A 12,270-nucleotide genomic window follows, 5' to 3' on the forward strand; every position below is an offset into this window, starting at 1 on the left:
AATTCAAATTCCAACTCATACATTTAAACTGAGTTAATTCATAAAATACTGAATTTTGCCAAACCCTGCGAATAACAAGTAGTGCTGCTCTGGCACAAACACCAGCACATCCTCAATCATTCTGGTCTCTGATATAATAGCAGCTTCTCTTCCAAACCTCATTTATCTTATGAGACGTTGAAAGGGAAACATTTAAACTCTCTCTGGCTCGCAAGAGAGCTATAAAAAGAAATCACCTACAGCTGAGCGGTTTCACTCCAGCCAGCAGTGCTTTGACACACACCGTAGTCTGTCACATGTAAATTACAATTCAGTCTTTTCTTAAAACTCTTTTAAACGCAGATTCTTATCACAAACCACACCTCCTCAAAGAGGGCAGGACTGAAATGAACACTGCACACACACTAGTGTGTGCTTTATTCAAGAATGGTTTATTTGTAAGCGCAAATGTTTAAACTGGTTGTGTGTTGTGCTGTGCTTCAGATACGAATAAGTGTGTGATACTCAAACTAGTGGTTAAAAAAACAGCTGAGGAACAAACACTCAGTGTTGGAGCTCTCTCTCTCTCTCTCTCTCTCTCTCTCTCTCTCTCTCTCTCTCTCTCTCTCACTCACACACACACACACACACACACACACACACACACACACACACACACACACACACATGCAAGGCAATATCTCTGCACTGTTGCCCAGAAACAAACACACACTACCAACAACCTACATGCCCCCGCTTCCCACATCTCTCTCCCTCCAAAAAAAATAGAAGATGATCATGACAGTATATTTAGGACATTGAATTATACTTTCCACCACAAGACTGAACAAATCCAAACTTGAATTCAGGTTGAAACAATACGCAGATGATTGTGTAACTAACTCATTGTAGACTTCATCTCTCTGGTCATGGTGAACAGGGTCCAATGTAAGCTCTTTGGTTTCTCACAGTTACAACAGTATTTCAGACAGTCCATGCACTTCAGGGCAGTGAGATGCCAGAGATTAGGAGATTGTATGTGTGTCCTAGACATTTGTGTGGGGTGTCCCACAGGAGCGATGTGGTTAGAGAGGACAGGTTCAGAATTTAATGCATTCTGAATGAATTACATCATGCAGCCATAAGTTCATCTGTCTTTCCCCCCTGTGTTACAACAGCCCTTTTCATTATTTCTGATGCATTTTTACTGAAAGGAGAAATTGCTTCTCTGAAAATGTAATGTGTGTTTGGTGAGTATGGTGGTGCCTGCAACTCCAGGGTCATTGGTTAAGCTCCCAGGAAATTCATGAACTGATCAAATGTGCACCTTGGCTCAAATACAGTGCAAGTTGCTTTGGATGCAACTTGCCAAATGCATACATTTAATTTAAACACAGCAATGTACAGTATCTACTGTATTTGTATTTACTTGATTGATGTTAAGCTTTACTAACAAATCTTTGCACTGTATTGATATGTGTCCAGATTTGATACATATACACTTTCGTTAAAAAAGTGGGTGTCAGTAAGTTAAAAAAAGAGAAATGAATACTTAAATAGATCAAAAGTGAGAGTAAAGACATTTATAAGTTACATAATATTATTTCAAACAAATGCTTTTCTTTTGAAGTTTTTATTCATCAAAGAATCCCCCAAAAATGCACAATTATTTTCAATATTGATAATTTTTCTTGAGCAGCAAATCAGCATATCAGAATGATTTCTGAAGGATCATGTGGCACTGAAAACTGATGTAATGATGTTGAAAAATCAGCTTTGCCATCTCATGAATAAATTACATTTTAAGATTGAAAACAGTTATTTAAATTGTAACAATATTTCACAATGTTATTTCACAATACTGTTTTACTCTTATTTCTGATCAAATAAATGGAGCATTGGTGAGCATAAGAAGTTCTTTTCCAAAAATAATTTAATGGTAGTGTACTATGCATACATAATTTCTAGGGCTGGATAAAAATATGTATTTTAGTCTGTTTTCAGTTGATGAAGTACAGAACTTTGTAACGTTGCCTCCCATCCAATAAATCGAAAAAGCTTTGTGCTTTGTTACTTTTGATATAAAACAAAGTTTCAGATTTCAAAATCTGTCCATTTTATTTTGAAATTCAAACAATAAATACCATATTGGTGCTCTTTAATGGAGTGACAGATTGCTGTTGCTGCCTCAGACCAAGCGGCACAAGAACTGATAATCTCTTCCTCTTTATCACCAATGATCATGTTGGAAATAAATGTTCACACTTTAACATGCTATCCTTTGGATTATGTTGTCTGTCAAATCAAAAATAAATCAAATAATTGTTTTTTTTACTATAGTAGTTACAGCAGCAAATAAATTTGATTTTATTTAGTGTATGCCTGTGCAGGGACTAATTACATTCTTGATTAGTGACATTAAAGTGTACTTTATTTGTGTTACAAGTACATTACAAATGAATTACGAGTGTATTGGAAACATACCAGCAATAGTGTATTTAAATATGGTTATTTTATTAGGATAGGACAGTAGCTAGACAGGAAGTGAGGTGGGAGAGAGAGGATTTAGGAAGGCCACGAGCCGGGACTCGAACTCGAGTCTCCCGAAGCACATGTTGGCGCACTTGCCCACGAGGCTATCGTGGTTTATACGTGGCTGATGTGGCTCATTCAAAATACTACAAATTGCATACGTTGTCTTCAATAACAAATCTACATTATTACACAAATAAATCTTAGCTATACTTTGTACAAAATACTATTGTATGCTATAATGTATTTCGATTGTATACTTTCAATGGATTGTTACAATGATAATTTCCAGAACACAGTTAATATATACCTAAAATTTATTTTTAATAAAGTGCAAATAAATACACTTTTAAAAAATAAACAGAATTTTCACTTCAAGTATATTTTTCTAAAATATATTTTAGATAATTATATTTTTAGAAGTACAATTATTTTAAAGTGTGTCAAAAGTTGTATTGTGAAAATAGGTGAAAGCATGATGCTATTATATGTTTAATTTATTTAAAGATAGTAAAAAAAATGTTTTGTGTATTTGCAATGTACTATTGAAAAAAGTAATATATTTCCAATATTTTCACTACATGAACTGTTAATATTAAGTTAAAATAAAGTGGCATTTTGGGGTTACAGAAACAAGTTACCATGGTGAATACACAATACTAACATGTTCTGAAACTGCTCCTGATAAATGAAAATCATACTTGCATGCAAGTCTTTCCCAGCTAACACACAACATAACATAATTTATTGTTATTTTTTGGTAATATCATGAGCAGTGTTGGGGGTAATGCATTACAGGTAATGTGAGTTCTGTAATCAGATTACTTTTTTAAAGAAACTATAGTAAAGTAATGCATTATTTATTTTTATTATTTGCATTAATTTACAACAAAATATTATTATATAACTTTTTTTTTTATTAGTAACACAAGTTACTTTGTTTTCCCATTTATTGACTGACACCTCTCTTGTCCCCATGTTGAGAAAAATCGTGAGTAAGTGCAGAGGCGTTGTGTGCGCTGGGTAAACATGACGGTTACTCTAGTTTTAGACTAAATGTGTAATAGTACATTTAGTAATAGTGTTAAACTTTCTTCTTCATGACGAACACAGTAATAATGTCTTACAGGACCGGACAGTTTGTTTTTCTGAGGTGAGAGACTTTTTATTTTATAGCAAGATGAAAATAATGTTAGAATAATGACACTGACATATAGCCTGACAACATCTCATCTGACAGCAGAAACTGAAACAGGACAATCCGTTTTTCTTTGGCACTCTTCACTTAAACTGCGTCTGATAGAAGAGTCAACAGCTTTCAAGCACGTCTTTCAAAATAAAAGTCTTGCTTCAGAAAAACATTTATAATTTTTTTTTTTTCGGTTGTTGTTGTTTCTTTCTCTACACACTCCACGACCCACGAAAACAGTCTTGCAACCCACTTTTGGGTTGTGACCTATCAGTTGAGAAACACTGGTTTATAGCATTAAATAAGATGTATTTCCCTTGGGAAAATTTGCCATGTACTGTATCTGATATGAATCGAAATCAAATTGAACTGCAAGCTTGTGAATCTAAATCAAATCGTGAAAATTAGATCAATACCCAGCCCTAATACTTGAATTTTACATGTGCATTTTGTCTATATGCTAACATTGTTTTTGTTTTTGTTTTTCTGTGTGTGTGCGTGATCAGGTACAACAGAGCGTGTTTGTTTGATTCAGGGTACAGTGGAAGCTCTGAATGGAGTACATAACTTCATTGCTGAAAAAGTTCGTGAGATGCCTCAGAGCAGTCAGAAGACCGAACCTGTCAGCATTCTCCAGCCACAGACTACTGTTAACCCTGACCGTGTTAAACAGGTTAGTTTGGGAGGTTGCTTTACTACTACACCACACCAAATCCACACTGAAGTTCCTAGTTATTAAATGGGTGATGAAGAGTTGAACATATCAGACTTTGCAGTTTAGGAATTAAACATGCAAATCAGTTATTCCCATGAACCATAGCTTAGTTCATAATATTTGTAATATTCTGATTATTTTGCTAATAGAATGACAGCAAAGAGTGAGTACTTTTTTTACATGTGCAGTTATAATTAATCAAGCAGTTTGGATGTGTACAAGAGCGTTTACATGATTTTTCAAAAAGGTGAAATTTTTGTCTAACTGAAATAAATTTCTAAGGTGTATGCAAATGTACTTACTGTCAGCTATCTGACAGTGATAAGCAACAATGAAGACAGGAAAATATACCAGCCCAGAGGAGGCAGAGGGCAGGGCAAGCTGGTGGTTGTTCCCCGGGGAAAGAGTGGCTGAGAGGGGCAGCAAAGTGTGAGAGCAGTGGGTTATTTTTACCTGCTTGATCTTTGCAGAATGAGAAACAGAGAGGGAGTGAGAGCGAGCAGCTGCAATGTAAGACCGGGGATCAACAAATGGCTGAAATAAGCACTGACTTATAAGCCAGACCTTACACAGTTACACACACACATACACTATTATACACTCTTAAACATATATGAGCACGCAGGGTTAGATATTGTAAATGCAACTCTCTTTAATATATTGCGAACATTTTTTACTGTGTAAGTGTGGACAGAAAACAAACATTGATATAACCAGCACAGATGCATTTGAGCTTATTGCAGCATCTATTTTTGGGGCTGTATGCAGTCTCATGCATGTAATTCTGTTCCTCAATCAAAGTGACACTTCCCCTCCTCCACAGGCTAAACTGATCGTGCCCAACAGCACAGCAGGACTCATCATCGGTAAGGGTGGGGCAACAGTTAAGGCTGTGATGGAGCAGTCAGGAGCCTGGGTACAGCTTTCTCAGAAGCCTGAGGGCATCAATCTGCAGGAGCGCGTTGTGACAGTGAGCGGGGAGCCAGAGCAGAACCGCAAAGCAGTGGAGATCATTGTCCAAAAGATCCAGGAGGACCCACAAAGCAGCAGTTGTCTGAATATCAGTTACTCCAACATCACCGGCCCTGTGGCCAACTCCAACCCGACAGGATCCCCCTTTGCCAACTCTACAGAGGTGTTACCCAATGCCGCCGCAGCAGCTACAGCCTCCACACTCCTTGGCCAGGCGGGTCTTGCAGGCATGGGTGGGTTCCCTACGGCTATGTCAAGTCTTTCCGGTAATGATCTGCTTGCCATTACGTCTGCCCTGAACACTCTGGCCAGTTACGGCTACAATACCAATACACTGGGGCTTGGCCTTAACCCGGCCGCCGCATCTGGGGTGCTCGCTGCCGTTGCGGCTAGCGCCAATCCAGCGGCTGCAGCTGCTGCCAATCTGCTTGCTACATATGCCAGCGAGGCCTCTGGAGGGGGTGGTCACCCTGTCGGACCTAGTTTAGGAGGCTTCACGCTGGGGTCTCTAGCGGCCGCCACAGGGGCTTCTAATGGGTACCTGAATCCCTCATCACCACTAGTGGCATCATCTCTGCTGGGCACAGAGAAGCTGGCAGAAGGGGGAAAAGAGGTGGTGGAGATCGCTGTGCCCGAGAACTTGGTCGGTGCCATCTTGGGAAAAGGCGGCAAGACTTTGGTGGAGTATCAGGAGCTGACGGGGGCGCGAATTCAGATCTCCAAAAAGGGAGAGTTCATTCCAGGCACACGAAATCGCAAGGTGACCATTACGGGGTCACCTGCAGCGACACAGGCAGCCCAGTATCTCATCAGCCAGCGAATCACGTATGAGCAAGGCGTCCGTGCCACCAACCCTCAGAAGGTGGGCTAGGGATGGACAGGAGTGGGGAGGGGAACGACGAAAGCGAAGGAAACCAGAGAGAATTGATAGATGACTGAATGAATGAAATCGATGGCGAACGGGATGAGTTGGAGCAAGAAACGTGTCCAAATATTTAAACACAAAATAAGGACAATTGTAAAACAAATGAAAAAAAGATCTGATGGAACTGTGGATAGATAATCTGAGTGGGAAGAGATATTTTGTGATTGAAATTCTGCTGTATTTTTAAAGTTGTTACGTTGTGTAGGTCAGAGTAATGTGCCCTGGGGCACTCAGAGGAGGAGAAGCTCAAACCTCACTTCCTCTCTCTTAGCCAGGGTCTTTTGAATTCTATGTTCTGTTTTTGGCTTCCATTGCTAAACCCTCACAGTTTAGTTCATACCTGATCCACACCCTGAGCAAGGAGAATTGGAGTTTGAAGCGGCCCCCCTTTTGATATCAGTAAATTCAGTCTCCACAAGTGTAGGCCTGAAATGAAAACAAAGATACCTGTGAACCATTTTCATAGGTACTCTTGGTTCCCCCCTTATTGTTTTCAACTGAGACTTAATCCAAAACACTTGCTGAAAGCTTTTGATCTGCATTACATTACTAATATCTCTGTGATTGTTCTCCATTATGGTCAGTTCACACTCAGTCTCTTTTAGATTTACTCAAACCTGTGATTCCAGGTTGACCTGAATGTATAGACTTCCTGATATTGTTGGCGTTTTTTATATGTAAATAGAGTATCAAATTGAGATGCTGTCAAAACTAGATAGCTAATCTTCAGCCACAGACAGACAGAGACCGACATCATACGTCAAAGTTCAGATACTCTGCATTAGAGAACTGGAATGTAACACATACATACAAGTGCAGTTTAGTCACAGGATCCCATTTTGGTGCTATAAGAAAACACATTTGAAGAGATTTTGTTGTCATATATACTGATTTTAGTATTTATGGGAGAGTTTCTCGGGAGCCCTTGTGAATTATTTGGGGGCATTTTGCAATTTACTCACGAGACTGAGAGCGAGTGCATATTCAAAAGATCCTGCTAGAGAAGAGACGGTAGGATCTTAAAAGCCTGTTTTGTCTCACTGACTTTTAACTCTTACTACAGAAAAACTTTGGACACACTACCAAGGAATTGAAGTCCTTAGAATCCTGAACTTGAAAAATAATTGGACCTGTTTAGACAGATGTACCTCTTAACTCCTCCTCTTCCCCTGATTGGAGGAGCCAGGCAATGTCCGTGCCTGTTTCGTTTGAAAGGAGCTCAGGTTGTCATACCTCATGTTTGTGAAGAAGGAGAAAGATTTCCAGTTTGTATGCAGTGCAGCAAAGTCTTGGGTGCATTACAGATTCCACCTCGTTCACATCGCAGTTTGGCAGGATGGCAGCAGAGGTGCGGTTGAGGTAGTGAACGAGAGAATAAAATGACACACAGTTTTTGTAACCTGTCTGAACTTATTTGAAGGCCGGAGGATACTACTGTCGACCTTCAGCCTTCTTCTGTAAAGCGGCGTCACTGCGAGGCAAACTCTTGCAGGCTAACTGATCGTAATTCTGCTTCCTTTGAGAAACCAAACTGCAGGCCGTAGCGTCAGACGCACAGCTCCGTTTGCCCAACATTTCTAAACCATTGCTGGAGAGTTTCACAAGCCCTCCACCTTTTTCACTGATCAACAGGTCATCAGTTGCACAGAACGTGGTGATAGTTACTCATTAGTTAATTCCACAGTTGTACACTGCATCAAAACGTTTGCTGCTAACAGCATTTTCGGTCTTGCCAGCAATTGGCTCTTGCATGGAGAGTGAGCAGGAGCTCCCGTACAGGGCGAGCAATCGTCTCTGAACCACACTGTGAATCCAGCGGCCTGACGCCATCGCAACTATGGAATGTACTGTACATATTTCACACCATCGAGAGTGCGTCCACTGAGACACGGCATGACGGAATTAAGCAATGAAACCAAGCGAGCACAAGAACACGGGCCACGAGGCTCCGCTGTAGGAACGTCTACCTGTATTTTACCTTGCTCTTTCGCCAAACCAGAGGTCATCGAGGGTCCGATTCCCCCCGCGGCGCCCAGACCTGTCATTAATTAGCAGATCTCCATTTGAACCCTGGACTTCTATATATAACAACACTGCACAGCCCAATCTACTGCTGACCTACATGCACACTCTAAAAGTCATTCATCATCTCCCTCCAACTACCAGGCCTCTAATCTACTCGCTAGAGGCGAAGCGGAAACGTAGAAAAAGAAGGAAAGAGAGAGAGAGGGAGAGAGAGGGGGTGAGAGAGTAACCTATTTATATCCATTGCATAATTGTGAGGAATATTAACATTTCCACATCTCTCTTGATTGCTGTTTAAATGCCATTCAAAGTTTAACATGCCATACACTCAGTTAATGTACTTCCAAACTAGTTACTGTATTTCAGTACCAGTCGTGAGATATCAAGTTCTCAAAGTATAAATTGTTGTTCAATACTGTTTGGAGATCAAACTGTACCTGATTTCAGAAGCACAAGCACTTGGTGCAGCAATATGAGGGTAATATGATTATAGTCAGAGATGTCATTTATATTTGTACTATAACAGTTCAAATTTGTTGATGCTCATGACATTAGGGTTAATTCTGTATATCACTCTCTCCGTGTCCTCCCTCTGTCTTTGCACTACCTCTTTTTCTTCCTTTTTCTGTGCTCTGACTTATAGACCCCCACATGTCTTGCTCTGTCACCACTTTTCCCACTTTCTGTTGTCTCTCCTTTCCCCTTTCGCTTTCTTCCCCTCCAGGCTGCCGGTCGCCACGGATGTGTTGTGTGTGTGTGTTTATCACAGAGGGTGTGTGTGTCTCCACAGCGGCTGATGGGTATTCTGCCGTGTCGCGAACACCGTACCTCTGGACTAATACACAACATAGTCTAACATTAATACATGTGATCAGATTCTCGTGCTCTCTGCCTGATTGATTCAGTATTCTACCTTAAACTAGCTAGAACAGGGAATCTGTGCTCTGTGAGAACATAAAGGTGTAAACCCAGAGAAAAGAACTCTGGTTAAAAAAACAAAACAAAAAAAACAATAACCTAAGGGAGATGGATGTGATAGCCACCTCAAACTCAAACGATGATGTCACCATCGTTTGTGCTCTGTGTTCTCTTTCCTCTCTCTGAGAACTATCGAAGATCATTTCTGCATTTTTCCTTCATTTAAAAAAAAAAATGAAACTGTGGAATCCGTCGCGTCTCATGTTCTTTGTGTATTTTGGTGTAGTTCCTCTAGTTTGTGGTCTAAATGCAGTCTTGCGCTGTTGGTTTCAGTGTGTGATTATCCGTTATACTCGTGTGGATGATGAAAGTGCCAATCAAGCCTGGTTAAGATTAGCTTTGCAATTTGTTTGTGCATTAGAGTTGCTCTCTTTGGAGTGCTGGTGTCCATATCTACGTCATTGATAATTTTAGATCGACTTAAAATGTAAAGAACTATTGGAAGCAATATTGTAGCATGTTGTCAAGTTTTGTGTTTTGTTATGTCTGTTGTATGAGCCTTTGGATTTACTACGAATTTTGAATTAATAGGTTTACATGTACTTTTTTGTAATACCGTAAGTTTAAAAAAAAAAGTAAAAAATGCTGCTATTTGATAAGTGAAATATACAGAAATATTTTAGTTGAGAAAAAAAAAGTCTGGTCTGTTGATTAGGATTGTGCTCGTTTTTTCGACAGGGGTATAAACGAGGTGTATCAATATTAATTACATAGACGCAGTAATAATAGTCAACCTGTGCCAAACTAGACCTTCACAGCTTCTCGACATGTAGGTGTGTGATGAAACATTAGATATCGATAACTTATTTAGAAGCATTGAACAAGTGCCAATTAATCAATATCTTTTAGTTCCAATGAAAAGATAATCAGCGAAGGAACAAAAAAAGACATAGCGCAACGTTAGCATTGTTTTGACCCCATAGCTGCATAGACTAAGAGAAAAATTTGTTTTATGCATCCATATGGTTTTAATGCACTCAGTAGAGGCATCCTGTGCATTCGTTTGACCTGTGGCTTCCGCACTGCTTTTAAGTCATATTGTCTCTGTAGGTCGGCATGGAGTAGGCATACACATGTTATACGCATTCATAACACAGCCATTTATGAAAGTGTGTTTTGTGGATTTAGGTGTTATCTTTTTGCACGTCTCTATTGCATGATATCCAAGTGAATTATTGAGGGGTGGGAAATCAAAACAGACAAACATTTAAAAAAATAAACGTCTTGTGTCGCTCCGAGACACACTTCTGCATGTGTCACAAACGGAGCGCTCTTTCTTTCTACCACTTCATTTGTTTTTCTCTGGTTTGTACCGCTATTGTGTTTCTCGGTCAGATGGGTGTGGTCTTCTAAAGGCCAGTACACATAGGCCTAGGAACTGCAGCATAACCATGGGAACTGGAGTCAATCAGGAATTCATAAAAGCGAGGGGATTCCAGTTTACGACGGTGGAATGTGTTCGTACTTACGTGTGAGACTTCATCTCCCTGCCTCTAAATTCAGGGGAACATACCCATGCATGGAAACGTCATATGAGTTAAGTTTTTTGGCTACGGTCGTGTTTATTCATACGAGGAGTTGCGTTCATCGCTTTCAGACTTCTCTAGTTTCTCAGCTTGATTCTCCTAACCCCACATGTAATTTATGAATGTATTTACATTTGCATAAACTGAAACAAAATGTTATTTCAATGTTAAATGTCTTTTAGGTGTGATGTTTACGGCGGAGGTTGTAAAGTTCATGTAGCTCGATCATATCTGTCAGTGTTAGGAAGGCCCAGAGCCACATTAGCACCCAAATTCATTTCTCTCTCTTCCTGTCTGCTGATGCATCAAATGCACTTTACTGAGCATTAGGTCCCATCACAAACACACACAGTGTAACCTTCTACTGGATGCAAACCTGAACCAAGCAACCTGTTTTTAACATGGAAAACGTTGACAGATATATTGTTGTTTTTCCTGTTGTTGTGTTTTTATTCTTTTCCTCCTTTGGTGTTTGTAAATGAGTTGTAATTTTTTAAAGTGTGTTTATTTTTGTATTTCTGTTCATTTTGGGGAGGAGAGGTCAGAAGGAGAGTGTGTGTGTGTATGATATCTGTCCTGCATTCCTACTACATTCCCTTCTGTGTGTGTGTGTGTGAGTGTGTGTGTGCGTGCGTGCGTGTGTGCGTGTGTGTGTGTGTGTGTTCGTGAGAGCCTTTGCATGGGTGTTTGTTTGTGAGTGTCTAGATAATGACACACAGACACTCTTGTTACCATTGTAATTGCCAACTGTGTGTGAAGCTGAAGTGCTTTGAAAGTGAAAGGTGTTATTTTTGATTTTCAAAACTGTACGTTCTGTTCAGTTTAGAGGAATGGAAAATAAATTGCAGAAACCTCTGAAAAGTTTGTGTTCTCAATTAATTGAAATAGTGTTTCCCAACAGTTTTCTGTCTTAGGTACTCCACAGATGCAAGTATCCCTATACATCGATTTCATTTAGTATCATCATTAAAGGGATAGTTGAGAAAAATTAAACTTCTGTCATAATGTTCTCTCCCTCGTGTCAGTCCAAAGCTGTAGGACATTGTTTTTTTATATATAATAAGATTGCATTGTTAACATTCTTTAAAACATTCTTCAAAACATTCTTCAAAATATATGTTGTGTGTGTGCGTTCTGCAGAGAAAGGAATACATGTTTGGAATGACACAAGGGTGAATAAACAATGATAGAATTTCCTTTTTTCTGTGAATTATCCTTTTAATATTACTAAGCTCACTAATATTATTAAAGTTAAAAAACTAAGGAACAATTAATGGGTAAAAATAGCCTCAACAAGAAGCATATTCTGTCATCTAAATGTAAAACTTACACACATTTCACACATAGTTTTCTCTTGGAAAAATAGGGGTATTTATATTTGTTTTAATTAATAATGCTTTTAGTTGTCTGTTCTATAGGTTCTAACAAA

The 12,270-nt window shown here is 39.4% G+C and overlaps 1 protein-coding gene and 1 long non-coding RNA gene across 2 annotated transcripts in view; one reads left to right on the top strand and one right to left on the bottom strand.

The window, feature by feature from the left end:
- nova1 (NOVA alternative splicing regulator 1) overlaps positions 1–11,690 on the top strand; it is a 21,700-nt gene extending 10,010 nt beyond the window's left edge. Inside the window, exons 3-4 of the mRNA XM_079605880.1 lie at positions 4,207–4,373; positions 5,239–11,690. Coding sequence (XP_079462006.1) covers positions 4,207–4,373; positions 5,239–6,258 — 1,187 coding nt within the window. The 3' untranslated portion in view covers positions 6,259–11,690. The remainder of the gene's footprint in view (positions 1–4,206; positions 4,374–5,238) is intronic.
- Positions 1–12,270, bottom strand: part of LOC306996212 — a 1,114,438-nt gene that overhangs the window by 645,375 nt on the left and 456,793 nt on the right. The window lies entirely within an intron of this gene.

The sequence above is a fragment of the Phoxinus phoxinus genome (assembly GCF_949152265.1).
Source record: "Phoxinus phoxinus genome assembly, chromosome: 3".
NCBI classification, from domain to species: Eukaryota; Metazoa; Chordata; class Actinopteri; order Cypriniformes; family Leuciscidae; genus Phoxinus; species Phoxinus phoxinus.